At 45.7% G+C, this 25,607-nt stretch overlaps 1 protein-coding gene across 3 annotated transcripts in view; it reads left to right on the top strand.

Annotated features, from left to right (window-relative positions):
• The window catches only part of SERGEF (secretion regulating guanine nucleotide exchange factor), a 225,808-nt gene extending 200,201 nt beyond the window's left edge, over positions 1–25,607 (top strand). For 2 of the 3 annotated variants that reach the window (XM_012456543.2, XM_012456544.2), the window contains one exon: positions 25,247–25,607. In XM_012456543.2, the coding sequence (XP_012311966.2) occupies positions 25,247–25,509 (263 nt within the window). In that variant the 3' untranslated portion in view covers positions 25,510–25,607. The remainder of the gene's footprint in view (positions 1–25,246) is intronic. The other variant, XM_064365129.1, reaches the window with a different exon arrangement.

The following is a 25,607-nucleotide window of genomic DNA, read 5'->3' on the forward strand; positions in this document are numbered from 1 at the left end:
CTTAAAGTCAATTGACTGTAATATGTTAGTCACATTTAAAAAAATACCTTTACAGAAACATCTACACTAGTGTTTGATCAAACAACTAGTTTTCATAATTGACACAAAATTAGCCATCATACCATATAAGGGTTAGAGTTCTCAACAAAGACCTTTCCCTCCATCTTCCCTTCCTCCCTCCTTTTTAAAGTAATTGCTGAGGTCTGAAGAGGTTTCACTTAATGCCATCTCTGGCATGTAGGCCCAGACGCTGTTAGAACCTGAGCAGTGTGGTCTGTGTGTCCCTCCTGTCTCTCTCAGATCTGTTTCTGCTGACTTTACATCCCAGGGAAGCAGCGTCCCTACTTCCTGAGTCAAGCCCTAGGGTAGCCTTAGTGGTTTTCCACTGAAGCCTGTGCTCCAGGCCATACCAGTTTTACTCTGTATCCTGTCAAAGCTGTTTCCAATCTGCTTCTCTAATATTTGCAGTGTTACAGTCCTTATTTTTGTTTTTGAGGTTTGATCAGAAGACATGGGCTCTGCCACAGCAAGAATATTTTAGCTACCAAGATGACCTCTCTGGCACGGGTTACTTAGCAGTGACTGAGAGACTGTAAGGAAAGCTTTTGTGGGGGAGTAAGAGTTAACTCCCTGCCTAGAATGTTTCAGGTGGCATTCTGCCTGGAAGTAAGAGAGCTGGACTCAATTCCATGGCAGAGATTTATACTCTGCAGGTGATCCAAAATGCTTCTCATTTTAATGGAATGTGGAATTGCTTTTGCCAAAGTTGAAGAATGTCTAGATGGGATCTCTAAGGTTGTGAATAGAGCTCTGGACCAAGAATTAGAAGACTGGAACCCTGCTTTGCCACTGTCTCCCCATATGATCATGAGCAAGTCACTTTATGAGCTTAGGCCTCAGCTACCTTTTCAAAGATTCTGGAAACAAAACTCCATCTCTTCTTTGCGCAGACACCACTCGACTACTTTCAGGGCACTTTCACCATTCATCATCTCTGGTCCTCACACCAACTTCATGAGGTAGGCAGGATACTGGTATGGAAATCGGTACTTCTGTTTTTCAAGCAAGGCCACTAAAGTTCAAAGAGATTAAATGACTTGCCTAAATTCACAAAGATGGGAAGTGATAAGGCTGGCACTGAATCCAGCTTGTTTTAGGGTACCCTTCTGAATACGGTGATGTCCATGGAACTGTAGGGAAAAGCACACGGTGGTGTTGGCAGGAAAGTACTGAGCAGATCTGACATCAGAGAGGAGGTGACATTGCTTTCATACTCTCCAAGCACCTAAGGCTTTGGAGGGAAATGGTAGTCTGAGTGGATCCCCATAAACCAGAAGGAGGTTGTTCTCTACTACTCAAATTAACGTGTTTTCTCATGTTGTTGATTCAATTCAGGAAACATTTATTGAGGCTTTATCATATGCCAGGCTCTCTACTGGGGGCAGAATAAGTAAGCAGTATAATGAAAAGTAGACTGGTAAGTTTTGTATTTGAAATGTAAACAGAGGGCTTTGGGTTTACAGTCAAAGGTCCAATTAAGTTATCCTGGAGAGATGAGGGCAAATACAGCTGAGCCGTGAAGGATGAAGCAGGATTGAACAGCAAGAGACTGGAGGAAAGTGATCTCTGCCCTACTCTTCCTGCTTGGCCCCTGTGCCACAGCCACCACTGCTATGAACTGCCATTCTATACGAACCCAGCAGCAGACAGCCTGTTTGCTGCGGAACCTGCCAGATCTAACCCTGGTGGAGCTTCTACATTGCTTGTCAGACTTGATGCAATGCCCTGAAGCATATACTGCAAAGCAAGAGAAATTCTGCCTGGCAGCTCTTAGAAGAGTATGCAGCAGGAGGGGAGGCCCACGGACCCTTGGCAGAGAAATGGGCAGGTTGGAAGGAGGTACTTTTCTTAGTGATTGTGCCTACCCCTCCTAAGGGGCTGAGAGGCAGGAGCTGTTGCTTTGCATGTGTGATTTTAGAGTGTTTTGTGTCTTTATTTTAAAACTGGTTTCTCAGTCTCCTGTGCAGTTTTCTGTCAGCTTGTTGCCATGGAGAAGTGGGTTGGGGCTGGAAGCTCTGTCCTTCTCTGTCAGCGTTTCTGGACCCACCAGCTGCCTCCTGCCCCTTCTACAGATGGAGGGGGGCAGGACCACATTTGGTGGGCAGACCCTTTCTCTGCAAGCACTGGAACTGCACCTCAGTTCTCTTTGGGACGCTAGTTTCATTTATCTGTGCATTGACTCAACAACTCTACACTGAGTGTCTTTTATGTGCCAGGCATTGTGCTGTGCTCTGCAAGTACAGAAATGACTTTGGCTGGTGTCACATACATCTGTGGTGGACCCTGCCAGCCTGTTCTGTTACAACATCCCTGTTACTGTTCCTCAACCTCATTCTTTTCAGAATTTGGACTGAATTTGTTTCTCTTCCAATCTTTATAACTGCTCATTTAGAAGCTCCCTGGAAATTACCTACTTAGTCTCTCCACTCCTGGATTGTATTTCCTCTTTGCATCCCCAGCACCCAGCACAGTGCCTGGGGCAAAGGAGGGACTTGAGCAGGAAGTGTGTATCTAATGAAATTCTTTGTCAAACCTCTCAGAATGTCTGTCTGTCCTGTCCTTCTTCCTCCATTCTGAGCCTAGAGGCAGCATGTCTGGCAGCAGGAGCCAGTGGAAAATGATGGACTTCTAAACTAGATAAATCTGTGCTTGATATGCTCTCAAGCAAGTGGCTTCTTAGCTTGGAGCCTTAGTTAAACGCATTATTTTCTCTAAACCTGCATCACTAGTCTATTAGCAATTGAGTTTTGACAATTTAAAAAACAGTGTAGAAATTCTTGATAGCCGTTTAATCCTGCCAACTGCTTTCCTGGCTCTGTCCATGTGGGACCCAGTTGAGAAAAGTTGTTCTGGAGAGAACCCTGGGTTGTGATCAAGAGACATGGAATTGTGTCCTGGCTGTAACCCTAATGTATTATGTGACTTTGATCAAGTCTCTTTCCTTACCAAGACCTCAGTTTCCCTATCTGAAAACATTTAGGAATTGGGTTAGGTGATCTAGGAGGGTTCTTTTAATTCCCCAAATCTGAAAATTCAGTTTCTCAAGAAAAATCTCTCAGCTGCTTCCACCACCATTACTAGTGTCCCTAGACTGGAGGCTGACCTCAGCATGACCCCTTCTGTCAGCCCCTGGAAGCTGCTCTCCCAAGAGGCTCTGGGCTAGAACTCTGATATTGGATGCAGAAATCTCTTTTGGATGTAAAAGTGTCCTTTGAATGCATCATCTCTGTTCTCACCCCCAGTCCAGTGGCTAGGCTTGGCTTGCATCCCAGAACAGTGGAGAATTGCTGGAAGGAGGTTTTTGGTGGTTGTTTTTTTTTTTTTTTCCACCTGTATCCTGCTTTTCCTCAGGACCTGTTACCTTCCTGAGTCTTTGGCTATTAAGGATTCTATTTCCTGAGCCATCTGTGACCCAGGGCTCTGTGCTGGGCACTGGGAAGGATATAGAGATACAGAAGTCATCGTCCTCACAGACAGTAGGTGAAGTAAAGAACTACAAAGCTCATGGGAGGCTCATCAAGGGAATGCTATGGACTTGGGTTCTAGTCATAGCCCTTCTTCTGTCTTCTCCAGGCCCCAGTTTTCTCTTCAGTAGAACTTTGAGCATTGGCCCAATGTTCTGTAAGTTCCCTTGCTGCTGTGAAATTTCACTGTAGCTCAGTGTAGGCATGATTCTTGTACACTTTTTAGAGGAAGGAGGACTTGAGCTGAGTCTTGAAGGCTAGGCTAGGATTTGGACTAGCCCAAGATAAGGGCATTTCTGATTGTGGGGGTAGGGGGTTGGCAGCTGGGAGGTGTAAGCACAGACAGGTCTTAGAATGTCAAGGGAACCTAGGCAGAGCGTGAGGGTCCTGCTCAGCCAGTAAGAGTTTGACTCAGGTCTTTAGCCCCCGAAACCAGGCTGAGGGCAGAGCAATGTAGGAAATCCTGACCAGAGCACAGGGTTTGTGTGGGATACAGGAGTGAGAGAAATAACAGAGCAGGCAGCTCTTCCCTTCCATTTGAGGGCCCTAATCCCCAGAGGCTTGGGGCCACCCCAGAGGTACCTAAGACCAGAGAAAAAATAAGGCAGGTTAAAACCAGGGCATTCTCCCTAAATGGGGACCCTAGTCTGATGCATATCATGACAGAAGACCTCCACCAAGAAGACACTAGGGTCAAAGCAAGGAGAGGCCACTTCTCTCCAGGTCTTTTCCTTCTCACTTCAACCGGCAGGTTCTGGGTTGGTAGGACCAGGGCACAGTGTGGGAAAATAAGTCTTCCTGGGGCAGCCGCCTTTGTTTCATGGTTTCATGGTCTGTTCCTCCCCAAATGTTTTCCTGAACTCAGGGTGATGAGGAATATTTTGGTTGTATCTTTGGGGTTGAATTCTAGATTCATCTACCAGACTATGAATCAAGGAATCACATATCCTAGACCAAGTTGTGACTTCCATCCTCCTAGTCTCCTGAATGAAGCTTTCTGACTCCTCTTGCCCCTCTATATGCACAGCTTCACAGATGCCAAGTCCTCTTGGTCCCACCTCCTTGTTTTCTCTCCATCCTGCCCTCTTCTGCATCCCACTGCCACTGAGGCCACTCAGGCTTTGTTCATCCTCCTCCTCTTGGACTTTGCCTCTACCTCCAACTCATCTCCCTGTAGACTCTCCTTCCCACTCAGTCTGAAGTCTTTAGAAAAGTGCCTGGCATCGTGTGAGTGCATCCTAAATGTGATCTGTCATGATGACAAGAACTATAATGATGACTGTTATTCTGCCAGATTTTACTTCTGAGGCACAGATCTGATTCTGCTACTCTGTTGCCCAAAAGCCTCAGTGGCTTCCAATTGGCTACAAAATAAAGTCCAAAATCTTTAGTCAGGCTCTTTGAGGATTATATTTCTTGAGCCATCTGTGGTATGTCCCCTACTTATCATCCCAAATTTATTTTCTTCTACTGTGTTTTGTACCACTTCTTCTTCCACCAAGAGGAACTACCACCATTATCTCTGCAAGCCCTCCTTCCCCCAGCTAGGTCTTTGTTCCCACTGTTCTTTCTTCTTAGAATGCTCTTTCTTCCCTCTCCCCTAACTTTTCTTCTTCCTCTAGGAAGTCTCTTGTGATCCCTTAGACTATTTATTCCTTGCTGGCAGGTGCCATGAATGGTTCATTTTATATCCCTTATGATAGCTACCAAGTAAGACAAAATAGACATTTTATGAATGACTGGAAAGACCTGGTTCAGCCCCCTATTTTCAGGCAAGCTAGAGTTTGAATTAAGGAAGTTGTCCAGACTTGTCCAGCCACACCTCAGTACCTATATATTTCTTTGGAGAGATCCAGAAGTTCTCTAGTGGACAAGTATTCAGTTAGCTGGCTTAACATGGTCATGACCCTGTAAAGTGTACCCAAGCCAATTGGCTCCTCTTACAGCAATCTGGCAGGAGAGCGTAGAAATGCAGGGAATACTAGCAACAGAGTTGGTCCCTGCTGGGTTGAGATAGGGATCAGTCATACAAGGTATAGGGGCCTATATTATCCTGGAAATGTCACTATCCTGAAGGGCCCATTTGTGCCTAGGGATCTGACAGCAAGAGTCTTAAGGTAATTGCCATTGGGTGATATGGCTTGGATGTTTGTCTCCTCCAAATCTCATGTTGAAATGTGATTTCCAATGTTGGAGGTGGAGCCTGGTGGCGAGTGATTGGATCATGGGGGCAGATCCCATGAGTGGTTTTTATCACCAACTTGGTTATAAGTGAATTCTCTTTCTGAGTTCATGTGTGATTTTGTTGTTTGAAAGAGCATGGTACTTCCCCCACCCCTTTTGCTCCTGCTCTCACCATGCGATGTGCCTGCTCCCCCTTTGCCTTCCACCATCATGAGCCTGCAGAAGTGTGAGCCAATTCAACCTCTTTTATTTATAAATTATCCAGCCTCAGGTGTTTCTTTATAGCAACTCAAGAATGGACTAATACACTGGACATTCACATTCCAAAGGGCTCAAGCCAGGCAGCAGCTTGGAGGACAGATAAGAAGTCCAGGCCCTTAACTTGACATCACTGGGATGTCAAGAGAGCCTAGTCAGAGTGTGAGGGTCCTGCTCAGCCAGTAAGAGTTTGACTCAGGCCTTTAGCCTCCAGAAACCCTCAGATTAGGGGGCACTAATCTTGTGGCTGTACATTCTGAGGGGTCAGCAGGGCTATCAAAGGGAAATGGGCTCCCTTCCTGGGTCAGGATTGACTTGGAAAATAGGCATGTCCTCAATTTAGAAACACCTTCTTCTGGTCTTCATTTCCCTTAAGTGGGCAGGACTTGGGGAGGCAATGGCTGCCATGTAGCTAGGCTCAGATGTGAGTCCTGCCTCCTTTTCTGGTTCACAGTCTGGCTTACCAGGCCCTTGCTTCCATTTCAAAGTCAAGCATGATCATGCCACCCTGTAGGCCACCATTTGGAAAGGCCAATCCCAGGCTGACACTCACTGCCTGTAAATGACGTGGAATTAGGCTAATCAGTGGCTCCTAATTCCCCAACAAATGCGGGCGCTGTGCTAATTGCCAGGGTTTATGCCGGCAGATCCCTAGTTGGCGGCATCAAACAAGAGAAGTGGTAATTTGGGGGCTGGAGTTAGGGACAGCCTGCTTCATTGGCTGAGCCAGCTAAAAACCGCATTACCCCCTGAGTGGGCCACAGTGCACACAGCCAGGGCCTGGCCTCCTGATCAGCTAAGGGACCGGATAAGTGGCCCACAAGTATGTTTATAGGAGCTGAACCTTGTGCTCAGTAGTTTTTTGTCCATTAATGGGGTTGTTGTTGTTGTATGGTTTTTGGTGATTTTTTGGGGGGGAGTTCATCAAGGAAGATTCCATGAGCAGTCTGGCATGGCACTGCCAGGGCAGCTCATCAGGGATAAAGCATTCCAAACCTTGGTCTGCTGTTACCATGGCAGCACTGCATGTCCGGACATTCCAGGCAACCTTACTGGCATCTGCTATTGTGAAAGATTCAGACAGAGAAGGACCACTGCTCTTCTCAAGTATAAACAGAGCAAGTTTTGGAGACAGGGGAACCATTCGCCAAGGACCAGGGTCTCAAAGAAAATTTTCTTCCATAGAGTTGGGGGCTTCTTGATGAAATAGTATTTGAGTGGTCGTTAAAGCTTTTCTGTGGAGACATACAACATCAGAAGAGACCTCCTGAAGGAGGGAAGTAAGGGGAGGTGGAGGCAGCATGAGCAAAGGCCTGGCTCAGGGGTGGGGTGATAAATGGAGTGTGTAGATGGGTTGCACAGTTGGGTTTGGTGAGAGAACAGATGTTGTTGGAGGTAGGCAGATGTTAGCCATACCTCTCTGAAACCTGCTGGTTTGAGCCCTATCTCGCAAAAGGCTGACTCTGTCATCACGCCACCCAGATTATATCTGATGTTTTCCTCTCCTGAGGAATGGGAAGTGACGGCCACAGCTCACTTCAAGTGGGCATTTCTCCCTTTCTCTTTTAGGTCACAGTTGTTTGTGATATTTCTTGTGCCCATTAGAATAACTGAACCTCTACATTTCATATGGGAAGATGCTTGCCTAAAGTCACCCGGCAATACAGAGGCTGTGAAACTAGGAGTTACGAATTTCGGATCTGGACAGGCTGACATTGGTTTGAGTCCTGGCTCTACCACTTAGTTTTCAGCTGAGCCTGCGCCTCAACTAAATCTCAGCTTCCTCAGGGGTGAAATAGTGATCCAGAACATTCCTGCCCTCTTGGTTTATTGTGGGTGTGAAATGAGATAACAGAAATAGTACAGCACAGTTCTTGATATACAGTAAGAGCTCAGGAAATGTTCATTATTAAATATTAGTTATTTTCCATATAAATGGGCCATCATATTCATCTTTGCTCCTTCCTCCTTCTCTTTCCTTGCATACATAAGGTACACAAATGTCACTTTATCTAGAATTGGTATTAGAAGGATGTTTGTTGACTAGTTGGATATGCGAATGATGGGAAGAAGGAACCACCCATGTTCTTGGGCTCGACACTTCTGTCCAGTGTTTTCAGCTTTGGTGCAGCTTGGTCTCCATAGGGTTGGAGCCAGGCCAAGTTTAAAGTCTGTCCTGTGTAGCTCAGCTTGCACAGTCAAGTGACTGCTTATTCAGGTTTCATATACAGCCGCCCTATGGCCCAACTTAAACTATCCAGGACTTTTGGTTTCTTGAAGGACAAATGGATGGATTCCTCCCTACCTTTGGGCTCAATAAGTGGTATTCTTGATAACTGATATCTAACTTTATAACATACAAAATGCTTCCATTCATTCTTCCATAAGCCTCACCACAGCACTGGAATTGTCAGAACAGTAGCCCCATGTATGGATGAAGACACTGAGGCTCAGTCATAGGGAGTGGCTGTATCTTCTGCACCCATTATCTGACTCTAACACTGGTGGTCTTTCCACTGATTGAAGGCTTTTGGGGTCTGCAGTTCTTTTAGGATGTGATCCCAATGAGGTAAAGACTTCTAGGCTTGGAGTCAAAATACCTTGGTTTTGATCACGACCCTGTCACTTACAAGTTTACAGCTCTGAAGTTAGCCTCCTCTCTTCCTAAGGTGCTTGTTTCCTGACATTCTTGCTTCAGGGTTGTGGTGGAGCTGATGGAGCTTTGGAAGGTCTAAAACTCCACATGAGTGACTGGGGAGAGGAGCACCGTCTCCATGAGCCACCTTGAGTTCAGCAAGGCTATACTCCCAGCACTGCCAGATAGGCTGTAGAATTACAGCCTGGGTATATTGGAAAGTACACTTCATTGTCCTGGAGCATAAACCATCAGAGCCAGAAGGGCCCTTGGAGATCACATACCTGGTGCTTTCAGTTTATGGGTGTGGAAACTGAGACCCTGTGAGAGGTAGTGACTCACCCAAGACAATGTGTTGAGTTAGTGGCAGAGCCGAGACTTACAGCCCAGGTCTGACACCCAGCCCTGTGCTGCCATGGAGCCATGTGGCTGTCAGGAAGGGAAAGTTTTACATTTGCTCTTGCTCTGAGTGCCTCACTTGAATTCATTTTAAAGCATTAGATAAAGGAAGAGTTTCTCAGAGAACTGTGTGTATCAGACAGTGTTTTCAACAATCTTAGTTTTATATATTTTTTTTGTTATGAAAGTAATATATGATCATGGAAGTAAATTGGGATAATAGAGAAATGTTCTATTTAGAAGACAACAAATTGAGCAAACTTCTTAGCCTTCAGAAAAGATATTTTTTAGGTGGAGGCTTTTAGACCGATGGTTCTCCAAACCCTGCAACACAGAGAGTAGGAGAGTAACAGTCCTTTGAGGCCTCTGAGGACTTAACTTAGTTCTATAGACTTGAAATAGTCAGATATACCACTAATGGTGGTAGTAATAATAATTGTTGGCATTTGGGGAGTCTCTTCCAGATAACAAACAACTTTTTCATAGGTGTTCTCATGATTATTTGATTCTTAGAAGAATCCGGTAAAGTAGGGAAAACAAATATTATGTTTCCATTTTGCAAAGGAGAAATCTGAGCCCAAGAGAGATTAAGTAATAGTGGAGCTACTGATTGCAAACAAATACTTGGCATAAAGAAGGAAGGCACCTAATAAATATTTGCAAATAAACAAATGATTGAATAAAAGCTGACTCCTCTTGAGGGAAGCCTCTAGAAATCATTTTGTCCAGTGGTTCCGAGGGAGAAGCAAGAATTAGCCTTAGTCATACAATCCAGTAGGAACATAGGCCCCACTAGGTGTCTAATCCTTGGATACCTCATCCACTGCCCTTCCCCCTGTACCACAACTGTACTGTGCCAGAAAACAAGTGACACAGCGAGAATAACAAAATGGTTTCCATGGCAATGCTTAGTGGATTGTGCCTGTCAGGATGCCTCAGACAAACACTAATCTGAACCCTCAGCTAGAACTTGTATGAAATGTTACCTACTTGTTCCATGCAAGGGGTCCATGGAAATGGGAGGAAGGAGAAGGGATGACACCATTTGCCATGTGACCCTGTATTAGAGGATTTTCCCAGATTTACTAAGAGCTGGCTTCAAGATAGACCAAATGGAGGAGGGCTGAGAAGTAGATCCTGGGCAATCCCAGCAGCAGATGGGAAGATGGGGAAGGGAACAAGTGTCCAGTGAGCATGTGTCACATGATGGATTCTATGCTGGGCACTTTACATATTAATTTAAAAAAATGAAGGCAAGGAAAAGATGATTGTCCTCATTTACAGATGAAGAAACCAAGAATTAGGTATATATAATAGGTGACAGAGGCAAGATCAAATCCAAGCCTGTTTGGCTCCAAAAGCTACTGAGCAGCAACAACTCTTTCCCAGTTCTCTGACCCACCGGGTGAGGACTTGAGATGTATACTGCCCTGCTGGCTTTCCTTCATCTCAGGAAGCAGAGGGTCAGCCTACAGGCAGATGGATGAGTGCTCATTTGAAGGGCTGGGATGGACTAGGCTAGGCTAGGCTTGCCAGGACAGGGTTGATCCTAGAGCTGGAGGTGGTCTGTTCAACCCGAGCTCTAGGCTGAGGCTGCAGCTGCCCTACAAAATGCCTCCAGCATGGGCTGCCCTGACTGCCCTGCCACGTATGTGCACGTGCACACACAATACAGCAGTTCCTTCAGATTGGTGATTCCAGTGGATGGTCTGCCCAGCACTTGGATTTGGGTTCCCCTCAAGGGAATGAGACCCTCCTAGAGCAAGTGACAGCTCTCCATTGCTAAAAGAAATATTTACTGAGCACCTTTTATATACCCATACCTTTTCTAAGTGCTGGGGATACAGCAGTTGAATGAAATGAATTTTTTGCTCTCATGGAGCTTTTCATTATGGTGGGGAAATAAACAAAACTATATGATGGGGTATTACGTCCTGGGAAGGAAAATTAAGCAGTGTAAAGAGATGGAAGGATGAAATTGGGTTATCAGGGAAGGCCCTCTGAGAAAGTGCCATTTGAATGATGCCCTGATTGAAGGGAGGGAGGGAGCCATATGGTTGTCTGGGGAGGAGTGTTCCAGGCAGAGGGAACAGCCCGTGCAAAGGCTAAAGCTGGAAGCATGACTGGCCAGTTGGAGGAACAGCAAGGAGACCAGTGTGGCTGAAAAGGAGTGCATGAGAAGAGGTGAGGATGAGAGTGGCAACAATGGACATCAGAGACATAGCTGGGACCAGATGGTATAGAACCTTATAGGCTAAGGTCTAGACTTTGTATTTTCTTCTGAGCTAGAATGCCATGAAGGAGTCACACTCTGAGATACAAGTGCCTTGCCTCGGCCTTAAAGTCTCTAGCCCCCTCGTCTGGGAGGGGACTCTGCCACTTGGGGCTGAGCACACAGGAGGCTGAGTAGTCCCTGCTGAGGACATGTATAGTCATGTAGGGAGGGAGCCCAGTGGGACTCCCCAAGCTTCCTTATCTTCATTTGTGTATTTATTCTTAGAACCAATGCTTAAGTGTCTTTCAGGGCTGCCTCATTCATTTTTGGGTGACCTCATACTCCCTGGGAGTTCGATGTCCCAAAGAGAGTCTGGCTGCAGGGTCTCATGCAAACACTGCATCCTCTGGGAATACCACTGCTCCTACTGACACCCTGACCCAGGAGAGGAGCTCTCTGCCTGGGTTTCCCAGCCCAGCAGTCCTGGCAGCTCACCAGGGTTAGAGAAGAATGCTACTTCCAATGGGACCAGTAGGAGAACTTGGGCCGGTGGTTATAATTGTCTGAAATGGTAATTTTCCTTTCAAACATTATATGTTTTTTATGAAGTAGGGACATTCACAAAGGCAATTTATATTTATTAGCCCATGTAGTATGTATGTATCCCAGTCAAGCACTTCAGTCAAGATAAAACAAAAACTGAAGCTGTAATTTAGAATGGTAAAGGCACCAACTTAGGCCCCACAGAACCATGAGCACAGTGTTGCCTCTTGAGCTGCCCACTGCTCACCTGGTAGCTCCTACTATTTGTCATTCACACAGTTTCCCAGGTCTGGTCTTGGGTTTATAATCTCTTAGCCTCACCAGAGCTCTCTATTTGGGGAATACATCCATTCATTCATGTCTAATAGGAACTTACATCTTAAAATGTCCAAAACAGAACTCATGATTTTCTCCCCCAAGCCTATTTATCCTCCAGGCCTCCTCAACTTCATAAATAGCACTACCATCCACCCATTGCTCAAGGAATCAGTTTTAATTCCTATCTCTCTGTATGTATAATCTATTAGCAGGTCCTAGAAATCCTACCTCCAAAACAGTTTATAAATCCATCCATTTCTTTCTGTCCCCACTGCTACCAGCCTACTTCAAGCCACTTTCATGCACTGCCTGGTCCTCTGCAATGCAGTAGCCTCCTAAATCAGCTCCCTGCATTTTGCCTTTGTAATCCAGCCTTTAGAGAGTAGGCTTTTCAAATATAAAGCAGAATTTGTCATTCCTTGTTTAAAACCCTCCCTAGCTTCTCAGCATTCTCAAACTTCTAACTCCTCACCTGGCATCCCAAGGCCCTGCTGCCCCTTCAGTCTTAAGGCCTGCCTCTTCCTTGGCTCACTTGGCCCCAGACACACACATGGTCACCCTCCTTGCTATTATCTGGAACGGGCAAAATGCCTTCCTACTTCCGGCCTTTGTATTGTCATTTCTTCTACCTGGCAAGTTCTTCCCACAGGTATGGGTAGCTCCTTCTTGTCCTTCAGGTCACAGCTCGGGGGCCACATTATGGGGGGGGACTTTCCGACTACCTGCCCTTCTGAATCATATCACTGTTTTGTTTATAACTCATATTACTGGCTGCATTCTGTTGACTTGTATGCCTACTTGCTTGTGTTTCCCCCATTAGAGTGTAAGCCCCTTGAGGACAGGGACCTTGTGTTTTGTTTGCTGCTATATTCTCTCCAACTGCTGGAATATTATAGGTACTCTATAAATATATATCCACTCATTCTGCAACTCTGGCAGATGAAAAGATAAATAAGTAGGCAAAACACAGAGGATTTTTAGGGCAGGTAAACTATTCAGTATGACATTGTAATTTGGTAGATCCATGCCATTATACAAAATCCGTATAATGTACAACACCAAGATCACCCTTAATGTAAGCCACCCACTTTGAGTGCCAATCGTGTGTCAGTGGTGTGGGATGTTGGTTAGGAAGGCTGTGAAGTAAGTAGAGGCAGGGGGTATTATGGGAACTGTCCACACTTTCTGCTTAATTTTACTATTAACCTACATTTTCTCTTAAAAAATAGTCTGTTTAAAAGGAAAAAAATTCATTAATATATATTTAAAGTATTAACCCATTGGTTTTTTCCTATTTTGAACTATAGTAATGTTTGACATGAAGTTTAATAAAATTTTGCTGTCTAGAAAATAAAAGATAAATAAGAGAAAGACTCTCTTTCCTTGGGGGTTTGATCCATCTTAGGAATTAGCCACTGCCTTGTCTTTCTGAGCAAATTTTTTCAGGACCTCATCTCCCTGCACTGTCACTATAGGATGGACGCTCAGCTCTCTAACCCAGCACTTGGGCTTGGTGGGAGCCTAGTTGATGTGTACAGAATGAATTGAACTGAGTTGGGCATAGCACCAAACACAGAACATATACTAAGTAGGTATAATGTTTATTCGGTGTTTGGAAACCCTAAAGAGAATTCTATCTCAGGTTTGTGTCATCCGTCCCCATGTGAACTCTAGTACCCCTCATCTTCCTGCATGTGGATTCTTCTGGACCTGCCACTGGATTCCAGAGCAGACTTCTTACTACCACCTCCGCTATTGCCCTAATTCCCTTGCTTCCTCTTCTGCTCACTGGTGATTCCCAAAGAGGCTTGAGGAGAACAATGTAAGGAGGCTCTGGTGGTGGCCAGGCTTCAGGAATGGCTACAGTGCAGCTGCTCCTGGACCCAAAGTTGCATCCATTCCTCCGCCCCTCTGCTAGTGCCCCTCAGAGATTGCCATGTTCATTTAATAAGATGACTTTTAATGGAAACAACCTGAAAGTTCCAGCTCTGAAACACCAGCATATGGGCCAGGCCAGGTACAGGATAGGAGAACAGGTCATGCAGAAACTGTTTAGGAGTATATACAGACCACAGGTTCAGCAAAGGGAAGCAGACTTGACCTCCAAAGCAGCGAATGTGGCCTCAGGCTAAGCTAACAGGGATGGAGCCTCTGGGACTATGTGTGCCTCTTGGTGGGCTCTTCAACTCTGGACCCCTCAGCCAGCTCTGGGTACCATACTTCCAGATGGATGTTGACAACTGGGAATCTGCTGAGGGGACTCTGGTTGGCAATGGGGACAAGCTGCCAGGTTGTACAGAGGGAGGAGGTATCACTAGGAATGAAGAAATCTTAGAGGACAGGAGAGCAACGCCTGAAGGGACTGAAATCTGAAGGTGCTGTGCGCATGCCCTTACTGCTCCATCTGCTGGGGCCACCTTTCTTTTGGCAGCACCAGGCTCCACAGCAGACCTGCTGGTCCACAGCCTCACTCTTGTACCACGTCACAGGGTGTGCTTGCTTCTGGACCTCTCCCAGACTGTTTCTTCATCCACAGAGTGTGACCAAAATACCTTCTTCCCAGAGCTGTTAGATGAGATGGGTGATACAAAAGCCCATAACACCATATGTGATCATAGTAGGCCCTCAAGAGGGTTAGTTTCCTTTTCTGCCCCCTCTCCCAGGGCAGCCAATAAGCCCAGAAAGCCAGCAGTTCTAAGAGAGAACACAGGGTTCAGAAAGACAGTCTGTAGGGAGGATTTCAGTTGTTTATAAAACAGGCCAACATGTTTCCACCTTGTAAGTTCTAAATCCGTCATCCTAGCTCCCTAGATCTAAGAATAGTCACCCACTGGAGCCAACGTGCCACAGCACGCTCTCACTGCAGGTGACTGAGGAAATGTGTCCACAGCAGCCTCAGCAGCCTCCTACTCCTGGGACTGGGGGTGGGGAGGGCTGGCCTCTGCCTGTCCCAGCTTGGCTGTTTCTGAACCACACCCAAATGCAGTTTTCTTTTCTATGCAGTGTTGATCTAATACCTGCCTCACTGGGCTGCTGTCAGATGAGGTGCCTGCAGTGATGTGAGGGGGTGGTTGAGAGCAGTGGGGAGGTAGGCCAGTGGGGACCTTTGGCACGGCATTGCCCCGCTGTAGGCCTCGGTGTCCTCCTATGTAAAGGGAAAGTGATTGACAGAGAACTAGGCGACCTTTTGAGCAATGGAGTTCTAGAAGAGGTTCCAGAGCAGTCCTTGCCTTGCAGCTTAGAACCCATCAATTCAATACATTTTTATTTATCACTTGAGCCAAGGCCTTTCTTTTATGTGGTTTGAAGGAGCCAGCCTGAGGAGCGTGTTTCTGTCCACTCTACTCTTCTGCATCCACCTTCCTTCTTTCTCTTATACACATCCATATCCATTCACACCACCACACAAGTTCTCCAGGATTGGAAGGACTTTTGGTTTGTCTGAATCTAGCCTCTGCCCACTGTGGGGCTGCCCTGGGGGCTCAGGACCTCTGGCAAATCACCAGCTATGTTCCAGAGCAGTCTTCTAGTCATTGCAGCATTCTTCCTGATAGCGAGCTCCTATCACCATGCCCATGGCTGCTGCTTCCCACATCCATGGGTTCTCCTTTGGCCCTCTACGAGAGAACAAGCAGCTCCATTCTCTCACTAGCCATCCATTCATTCATTTGCCCTTTCATTCACACAATAGCATTGAGCACTAACATATGCCAACCGCTGTTTCAGGTACTGAGATATAGCAGCAAACAAAGCAGAGTCCCTGCTCTCAAAGAGCTTGGGTTTGGTTAGGAGAGAGAGATCGTAAGATAAATAAACTGTAAAAAAAAAGAATGAAGAAAAATAAAGCAGGTGAAGAGATAGACGGGAGTAGAGGTAGAGTGCTATTTCATATAGAGTTGTCAGGGAAGACCCCTAAAATAAGGTGACACATCAACAAATATCTGAATAACATGAAGGAATGAATCTGTGGCTATCAGGGCCAAGAGCATTCCAGATAGCAGGAACAGCAAGTGCAAAGGTCCTGAGGCAAGTCCTGTTTGAGGAACAGTAAGAAAGTCAGTGTCACTATGGTGATGTTAGTGGAGTGGATCATGATAGAACATGATGTCAGAGGAGGAGACCAGCTGTTGTTTATTCTGAGTAAAAGGAGAAGCCACTGAAGGATTCTAAACAGTGCAGTGCCTTGTCTGACACAGGTTTTAACACAATCACTCAAGTTGCTGTGTGGAGGCTAGAACATGCAGGGATATAGAGGCAGCAGAGAGACCAGCTGCGTAGCCCTTGATGGGGTGATAGGGCCAGTGAAAAGTGGACAGATCCTGGGTGTATTTTGCACATTACCTTCCCAAAACCCTTTTTCCGCAGGCCCTCCCTTTTTCTTAACCTGGTGGACAGCCACAGCCTCCTTGCTGGCCTCCTTGCCTCCAACCCTCACCCCCCATCTACTCCTCTCACCTTATTCTCAGGGCTGCTGTGGATCCTGGTCTGAAGGGGACCCTAAGCCAGCCTGCTGTCCCACATACAGCCTTCCCTGAAGCAATTTGGGCCACAAACCCAAAACATCCCCCAAGTAATTCTGTGCGTGAACAGCCACACTTCTTGATTCTGGAATAGCTTCTTCCTGTTGCCTCAGCTCCTGTCTCGAGGGTATCCTTGGCCCTGGAGAGTGATGGATGGACTAATTCCTGAAAGGACCTGACTTAGTCCATTTTTTACTGCGATAACAGAATACCACAGACTGGGTATTTATAAAGAAAAGAGATTTATTTAGCTTAATAAATAGTTCTGGAGGCTGGGAAGTCCAAGATCACGGGGCCACATCTGGGGTAAACCTACTTGCTGCATCATAACATGGCAAAAGGGCAGGCAAGCATGGAAGACAGAGAGAAAAAGAGACCAAACTCCCACGACAGTTAACCCATTCCCACAGTTACAGCATTCATCCATGCATGAGGGCAGAGCCCCCATGACCTAATTGCCTCTTAAAGGTCCCAGTTCTCAACACTGTTGCATTGGGGATTAGTTTCCAACACATGTACTTTTGGGGATGACTTCAAACCATAGCAGGACCCAATACTGAGAGTGCCTGTGTCCTCTGCCAGGCCCAACCATCATCCTCATAGCCATTCTCATGGCCGTTCTCTGCATGGCCTCCTGGGTCAGTGTCTCCTAGGTCATCCTTCCCTCTATGCTACCTCTGTCCCTTAGAAATACTATTATTTTTAAAATCATCATCTGTGTTATTGCTTTTTAAAATATTTGAACAAAACAGAGAATGAGGGTCACCCTTCCCCCACTCCCTCTCTTCCTAGGAGACTGTTCTCAGTTTGGGATGTATTATTTTCCATTTGTACATATAAAAATATATAGGGGCTTTACATAACTTTATGTTTTAAAAAAGTTTGTTTCGGATTTGGTTTTGTTTTGGTTTTGGTTTTTGTTTGAGACGGAGTCTCACTCTGTCTCCCAGGCTGGAGTGCAGTGGTGCAGTCTTGGCTCACTGCAACCTCCACCTCCTGGGTTCAAGCAATTCTGCTGCCTCAGTCTCCCCAGTAGCTGGGGCTACAGGTGTATGCCACCACACCCAGCTAATTTTTATATTTTTAGTAGAGATGGGGTTTCACCATATTGGTCAGGCTGGTCTTGAACTCCTGATTTTGTGATCTGCTCACCTTGGCCTCCCAAAGTGCTGGGATTACAGGCATGAGGCACCGCACCCAGCCAAAAAAAGTTTTAATACGTAAGGATCCTGGTCTGAAGGGGGCCCTGGGTTTTTTAAAATAATTGTCTATTGATGAATATTCTGGGGTCGCCCCAGTCTCTTGCAGTTGGAAACAATGCTACAGTAAACACCATCGTCCATGCCCCCTTGTGTACACATGCCGTCAGTTCCCATAATTGTCTCTTCCCACGGCTGTCTTCCGCAGTGGATGGGGACCCTGAGGGCACAAACTGAATTTTCTTCTTCTCTGGGTCTGTGTGCAGCACAAGTCCTAAACCAGAAAAGGCACCCACATGATGGAATAAATGGATTCAGATTGGCCAAAACATGACAATGTGAACAACCTGGGTGAATTCAGGGAGCAGACAGCAAGCCTGTGGGGCTGGAACACTGAGTTGGGAAACAGGGATGATGATGCATAGAGGGACAGACTACAGAGAGCCTTGAGGGCCAGCTAAGGGCCTGGACTTGGTTTCATAGGTGGCGTGGAGACAGGAAATTTTCCATGGGAGGACCTAGTACAGGCTGAGTTTCTGCCTCATTTCTCCCACCCAGGCCAGCAGCCTCTGCATAAAGGATAAAGCAGCAGTTGCAATTGTGTGGCCAAGAGCAGTGAGGACCCAATCCCCTTTTCCATCCTGCTGTTGCCACCTAGACCCAAATACTGCAGGAGGCCCCACTTCTGGGATTCCTCACTCTCCATTCCTTGCTCACAGCAGGACCCTAGGGACCATTTCACCCGTTGCTGCCAAAAGGATGTGATCCCTATGAGCTTGGGTGCCAAATACTCAGTAGTGTTTCCCAAACTTACCCTGCTCCTAGGCCTGCCCCATCCATCCTGACATGTACCAGAATCCAGGTACATGGATTCTCAAACCTCACCCCTTCTCTCTGTTAGCCTGGTAAGTGCAGAAGAGCAGTCCTGACTGTTGGTCTCGGCCTGGGCATGCTCTTGGACAGGAGGGGACAGTATGGACCATTAGCTGCCTAACTTCTTGTGCTCATCTCTCCCTCCTCTTCCTAGTGCCCAGCAGATGCAGAAGGGGGCAGGGCCTCAGCCCCAGCGCTCACAGGGCTCAGGGAGATTTCTGCTCCTCTGCATAGTGTCTTTCTCCCGCCAGCTGGAGTTCTTGCGTTCCTTCACTTCCTGTGTTCCCATAGGTGGCCTGTTACTCTGTACCTTTTCTTAATTACCTGGGAAGCAGTGTTTTTGCTAGAGAGAACAGTATAATATTAAATAGAAGAGGGCCTGGAGCCAGACTGTCTTGGTTCGAATCCAGCTCTCCCTCTTGTTACCTTGCACAGTTCACATCATCTCTCTGCAAAATGGGGATAATATTAGATTGCACTTCACAGATTTGTTGTGACGATTCAGTGAATGAATACTTGCAAAGTACTTATCACAGGGCCTGGCATATACCAAGTATTCAATGATTCTGTTACCATTTTCACATGGGTTGGAACTAGTGAAGGAGCCTGAGATTCAGGAGTCCTGGATTCTAGTCCTGACTAGAATAGCTGTGTGACTAAGGCAAGTTATTTTACCTCTTTACCAAGTTACCCCTAGGTCACAACCCTCATCCTTATGGTCAAAGGTAGTGGCTACAACTCCAGCTATCGCATCCACATTCCCAGTGACAGGTTGGAGGAGGGACAAAGAAGAAGGAGCAAAGAGTGTATGCTATCTGTCTTTCAAGGAAAAGTCCCATAAGCGATTACAGAACATTTCAGCTTCACTTCCACTGATCACACCTAGCTGCAAGAAAGGTTGGGAAATGTCTTTATTCTGTGATTCAGGGGACAACCAGGAGGCTCAGCACAAAATGCTCAGGTGTTTATTCCTCCTTGGCAAGGCCCTCCAGCAAAAATACTGCCCCCTCCCTAGCACTGGGCTGCAGTCCCAGCACCATAAGGCCCTGTGCGGACTTAGTTGCCAAGAAGCTCAGGCAGGTGCCACAGGCCTGAACAGATTTGGGTATTGTGTCCAGCTTGTGCCAGGTACCCTGCCAGTCCTGAGGTTCCGTTGCCTGCAGGGCTCTTAGGCTGACACAAGTGTGGTGGGCTGTGAGCTCCATCACTCGTCACAGCCTAGATTGAGCCCTGTGAGCAGGGGGCCTGAACTCCAAGGGCTTAGGGAATCCCTCTGTAAATATGGGGCTCTCTACCCAAGGCTCAGCCATGTGCCTTGGGACTAGTAAAGCAGATCTCCATCCACCAGGTGGGATTCCGGCATCTTTGAGGATCTGACAAGTGCCAAGCACACTGCAGAGAGCCCTCTGTAAAGCCAGGAACCATCCTGTAACTTACCTGTTTTGAAAACTGGATGTTCCATGTTCCATGTAGCTTAGGGAGAGGTTTTCTGTAGGCCACTTTCCTTCCTCACACTTCTACGTGAGAGCAGCTTACACAGTAGCCTCTTGCTGAGTCTGGAGGGCCTTGCTATCTTCACTGTGCCCCTGAAAAGGTGGCCCTAAGTGAGGTTAGTGGGTGGTGAAACCCATTCTAAAATGCTGGAGGAGCTTATTACTGAAAGAGATCCTGCTCCAAGTCCTTCTGTTAAGGGGATAACCAATCCTTTGCTTTCTGAGTTCAGCATCCTGGCTTTTTTTTTCTATAGGCTTGAGTGCTTGGAAACCCCAAACTTCCTGTCATTCCACTCCAGGCCTTTCCATCTGCTGCTGCCACTCCGTCTCCTCTGTGCCGTTTGCCACTGGTGTGGCTTTCCTTGCCTTTTCCTCCTCTTCCCATGGTCTGCTTTCCACATGCGTTTGAGCTGTTGCTGTGTCGGGCATGGTGCTGGGGCACTGCTCCTCCTCCTGGCAACCCTGTGAAGTAGGTGGGGACCTGTGTACCATTATCACGCAGCCATGTGGTAAAGTGGGACCCAGGACAGCACAGCATAGTCCATAGGCCATAGTCTATAATATGTGTGGGGCAGGGGCTGGCAAACTATGACCAAATCTGACTTGTAGCCTCTTTTTGTGTGATGCTGCAAGCCAAGAATGGTTTTTAAAGGGTTGTAAAAAAAAGAATACATGACAGAGACCTAACATGGCCCTCAAACCTGAAATATTTCCTATCTGCCCTTTATAGAGTAAGTTTGGCAAGCCCTGGGATATAACATGCAGACCTTAGCACAGATGCTGGAGCCATCCTGACTGGATTCTAGAGCCTCTGTTTCATTCTCTCTAAAACGAGAATAATCAGTAAATTGTGGCTGCCTCACATGATTGTTAGAATTAAGTGAGATAAAGTACACAAAGCACCTAACTCAAAGTCAAGCTTTCTTTGTAAGTATTGGGGGCAGTGCGAGGGGCGGGGATATTTCTGGGCCTTTACCAGGCTTCTCGACCCAGTGGGCATGAAAGTCCTGGCTCTAGGCCTTTGGCTACCCCGGTCCCAGGCGTAGCTTCCTCAGAGTGTGCTCCCTTTGGCTGGAGGAGAGGGACCTGCCAGCTTCCCACTGTGCTGTGTCCTGCTGGTAGGTCAGCTTTACCTTCCTCCCACTCCCATTCCTGCTGACGGTCAGCTGGTGCCACTCACCAGGGCCGGGCACAAAGCCCATACCAGGTGCCGAACTAGGCCCAAAGGTACCAAGCCTCTTCCACTCTCCCTACCTCGTGCCTCAGCAACCTGGCTGGAACTCCTGCTTAACTGCAGGAGGTGTGGCCTGGGGTTCATCCTCTCCGTATGCGCTTCCGTGTCTGTGAGCCAAACAGGCAGACATCTGTGTTTCCCTAAACCCAAGCTTTTGGCCAGTGATTACCTTCCTACTGGGGGAAAGGGAAGGGAAGGGCAATCCCGGGGCCCAGCCAGCCACCCTCTCGACAGAGTGGTCTGCAAAACAAATTTTAGTGGATAACGAGTTAAATGTAAAGATTTAAAAATTCAAATCACTGAAATATCAAAAAGAAGTTTTTACTGCATAGAACCATAAACTTATCAAAAGACTGAAAACAAAATTTTAAGTCAAACTGAGAAAAAAATAGTAATGCTAAATCTGACAGAGAGAGAACTAATATTTTTAAAATCAAAGTCTTTCAAACACAAAGCTCTTAATAGGTTACAACAATAACAAACATTTATGTAGCACCATGTTCCAAGCACCATTCTGAGTATTTTTCATATACTACACTTACTCTCATAACCCTTGTAAACAACTCTAATAAGATATTACGGTATTACTATCCCCATTTAACAGATGAGAGAACTGAGGTATAGAAAAGCTAAGTAACTTGCCCGAAGCAGCACAGCTAATAAGTGGCAAAGTTGGGATTTGAACCCAGTCCATCTGGCTCTTGGCCCTGAGTACTAAAACTCTTCTGTACTAACCAGGAAAAAGATATGAAGCAGACAGTACACAAAGGAGGAAATATAAATATCTGATAAATGTTAGAATTATTATTTTTCTATTTCAGTGGTAGTCAAAAAATACAGATTAAAACAAGAGATACCATTTTGTTGTCTTCAAATTAGGAAGATCTTTCAACATTACAATACTAATTAATACCTGCATTGCTGGAGTAAGACAGAGACTCTCACAGATTGCTGAAGTTATATGCAAGTAGCCTTTCTGAAAAGTATTCTGGCAGTACTCAAACAGTACTCAGGAGTCTCAGAAATTCCTATACTCTTTGGCCAGGAATTCCCATTCTAAGAATCTAATTTGAGAAAATAATTAGAGATAGACAAAGACTCATGCATAAAGATGTTCATAGCAATGCTATATAAAATAATGACAAATTAGAAACAACCTATGGATCTGATAACAGAATGCAGGCTAAGTAAATTGTTTAATCTTCATAATGGGCAATTACACTGCCATTATAAATACGTTTGTATTACAAAAGACACCATAAACGAAATGAAGAGACAAGCCACAGACTTCTGGAGAAGATACTTCCAATGCACATAATAACAAAGGATCGTAGAAACAAAATAATACACAAAGAATACTTGCAAATCAATAAGGAAAAGGCAAACAACCAAAGAACAAAACAGGCAAAGAACGTATATAGGCAATTCACAGAAGAGGCAACTTCAACAGGTAATAAACGTAAAGCGCTACTGCTCCATCTCACTAGTAGTCAGGGAAACACGAACTAATTGTACTCATGAGAATAGCAAGAGTCTAAAGGTAAGATATAGGGAAACAAATTCGTATCTATTGTTGATGAGAATATAAATGACTACAGTCATTGGAGACATATTTGGCCACACTTACTAAAAGTAAACATACAAGCCCCCGTGACTCATATACTCCCAAGGATCACCCTGTACAAATACCAGTTTGTACAAGGAGACATGTTCAAAGACTTTCATTGCAGTACTGTCTATAATAGCAACCATATTGGTATTGTTTTGCATAATATTATATATTTTCAATTGTTGTGTAATAAAACAGCAACAATGATATTATTAAATAACTATCCATCAGAAGGGACATGAGTAAGTGAAATATGATTTATACATAATGGGATACTATGCACAGTTAAAGTACCTGAACTAGATCTATAATTACCAGCTCAGATAAATTTCAAAAATAATGATGAGTGTAAAAGGCAAGTTGCAAAAGAAAAAAATATGTGAATAATTCTATTTTTGTAAGTCTTTTAAACAAACTCAAAAGATCACAGTATTTAGGGACACATATATGTAGAAAAATATAAAACAAGCATGAAAATGATGTATACCAAAAAAAATAGTGGTTACTTCTGGGAAAGAGGGTTAGATAGAGGGACAAGGGAGGTGGGGCTTAAACTGTATCTTTATGATTTTTTTTAAGATAAGTGTTGAAGCAAATATGGCAAAACATTAGCTAATGTTCTTAATCTGGGTGGGGATCTGTGTCTCTCTATTAAATTATTTTCTGTTCTTTTCTGCATATTGAGAAGAAAATTATTTTCAATTTACTTTTTTGTTTGTTTTTGAGACAAACTCTTGCTCTGTCTCCCTGGGCTGGAGTGCAATGGCATGATCTCTGCACACTGAAACCTCTGCCTCCCAGGTTCGAGCCATTATGTCTCAGCCTCCTGAGTAGCTGGGATTATAGGCATATGCCACCATGCCTGGCTAATTTTAATTTACTTTTTGAATAACTTACAATCCATGGAGAAGTATTTGTGCTATAATGTTAAAAAGCAGGACAAACATATATACAAATATTTATAAATTTCACAAATTAAAGGGTTGAAAGAGATATCCAAAATACACCTAGTAGTGGACAAGGGCAAGTTTCTGCGAGTTTGCTTTTCCTTACACCTCCATATTGTCCATCATTTCTTTTCTTTTGTCATGAAGATGTATTATTTTTATGTCCAGAAAAAAAATTTTAAACAGCCACAGAAAAATGTGAGTGACTTAGACCCTAGGACAATGTCTAAATCCTAGGAAGATGTGTTATGATGGGTGGGCTGTTGGAGTTACCTGGGCATAAATGCTGGCTTGGCCACTTTCTAGCTGTATGAATTTGTTCATTCTTGTGCCTATGCAGCAAAGACCTATTGAGCACCCACTGTGTACCAGGCACTGTCCTAGAGATACAGCAGTGAAGAAAGTATATATGCTTCTTCCCTCACCACAGAGTGCAGTCTAGTGAAAAGGGGACAGTAAACACATCACCACACAAATCATCCCTTACTACAAAGTGCCAGGTCCTCATGAGGGCAGTCACGAGAATCTGATTTGGAGTGGGTGGCCGGGGACCTTGGCCTCTGAGCGACAACTGGAATGAAAAATATGAAGAGGTCTGTAAGTCCGGTAACAGAGGGCTTTGAGAGACAGGAAGGCCCTGCTGGGCGTATTCGAGGAACAGAAAGCTAGGGTTCTGAATGCAAAGAGGGAAGGGAAAAGTTGTGCAAGGTGAGGCTACCAGGATAGTCAGGAGCCAGATCACTCTGGCCTCACAGGCCAAGGGAAGTCCTCCTTAAGGATGGTGGAAAGTCACCGAAGGGTTTTAAGCAGCAGAGTGTCCTGTGATTAGATTTGCAGTTGTTGAAGATCGCCTTGATGCTCTTTGAAGATCAGGGTGGATAGGGTGAGCAGCTGGGTTGTTAGTTGGCCATTGGCATGGCCCAGGTAGGAGAAAATGGTGGTGTGGATCAGGCTGGAGCTGACTAAGGAGATGGAGAAATGTGGGGAAAGATTTGAGACGTTTTTGAGGCAGAGACGGTAGGTCTGGTGATGGATTATGTGTGGGGGTGACAGTAGGGGAGGGCTGAGGGGAAAGCCAGGCTTGGAACATGAACAGCCATGGGTTTTGTGGGAATGGGAAGCATGCCTTGGGGTGGGTGGGCAGCAGGGAAGTAGGGAGAGGGAGCATGCCACCACATGTCCTTAAGCTTTGGCATCTTCCTGTGATAACTGGGGTTTATGATGATACCTGCACTGAATGTTTCAGCCCTATTATCCAAAACCTCCTCTATAGCCGTCTTCCCTCTCCTTCACAGGTGGTGTGTGTTACTCTTGGGGTTGGAACGAGCATGGCATGTGTGGAGATGGCACTGAAGCCAACGTCTGGGCCCCAAAGCCTGTGCAGGCCCTGCTGTCATCGTCAGGACTCCTTGTGGGCTGTGGGGCTGGCCACTCTCTGGCCCTCTGCCAGCTGCCAGCTCACCCTACATTGGGCCAGGAGCCCAAGGTCACCTACCTTTACCCAGATGCCACCGAGGACACTGAATGTCAGGAAGCCATGGACAAAGAGAGAAACTAGAAGGAAAGACAATCAGAAACTTCAACCCAAAGTCAATCTGACTGGTTCAGAAATGGGGGACTGTGACAGAGAATCTTTAATAAAGTGGCTTTTCCCAT

Source organism: Aotus nancymaae, unplaced genomic scaffold (assembly GCF_030222135.1).
Source record: "Aotus nancymaae isolate 86718 unplaced genomic scaffold, 86718_ANA_hifiasm-v0.15.2.pri h1tg000059l, whole genome shotgun sequence".
Lineage (NCBI taxonomy): Eukaryota > Metazoa > Chordata > Mammalia > Primates > Aotidae > Aotus > Aotus nancymaae.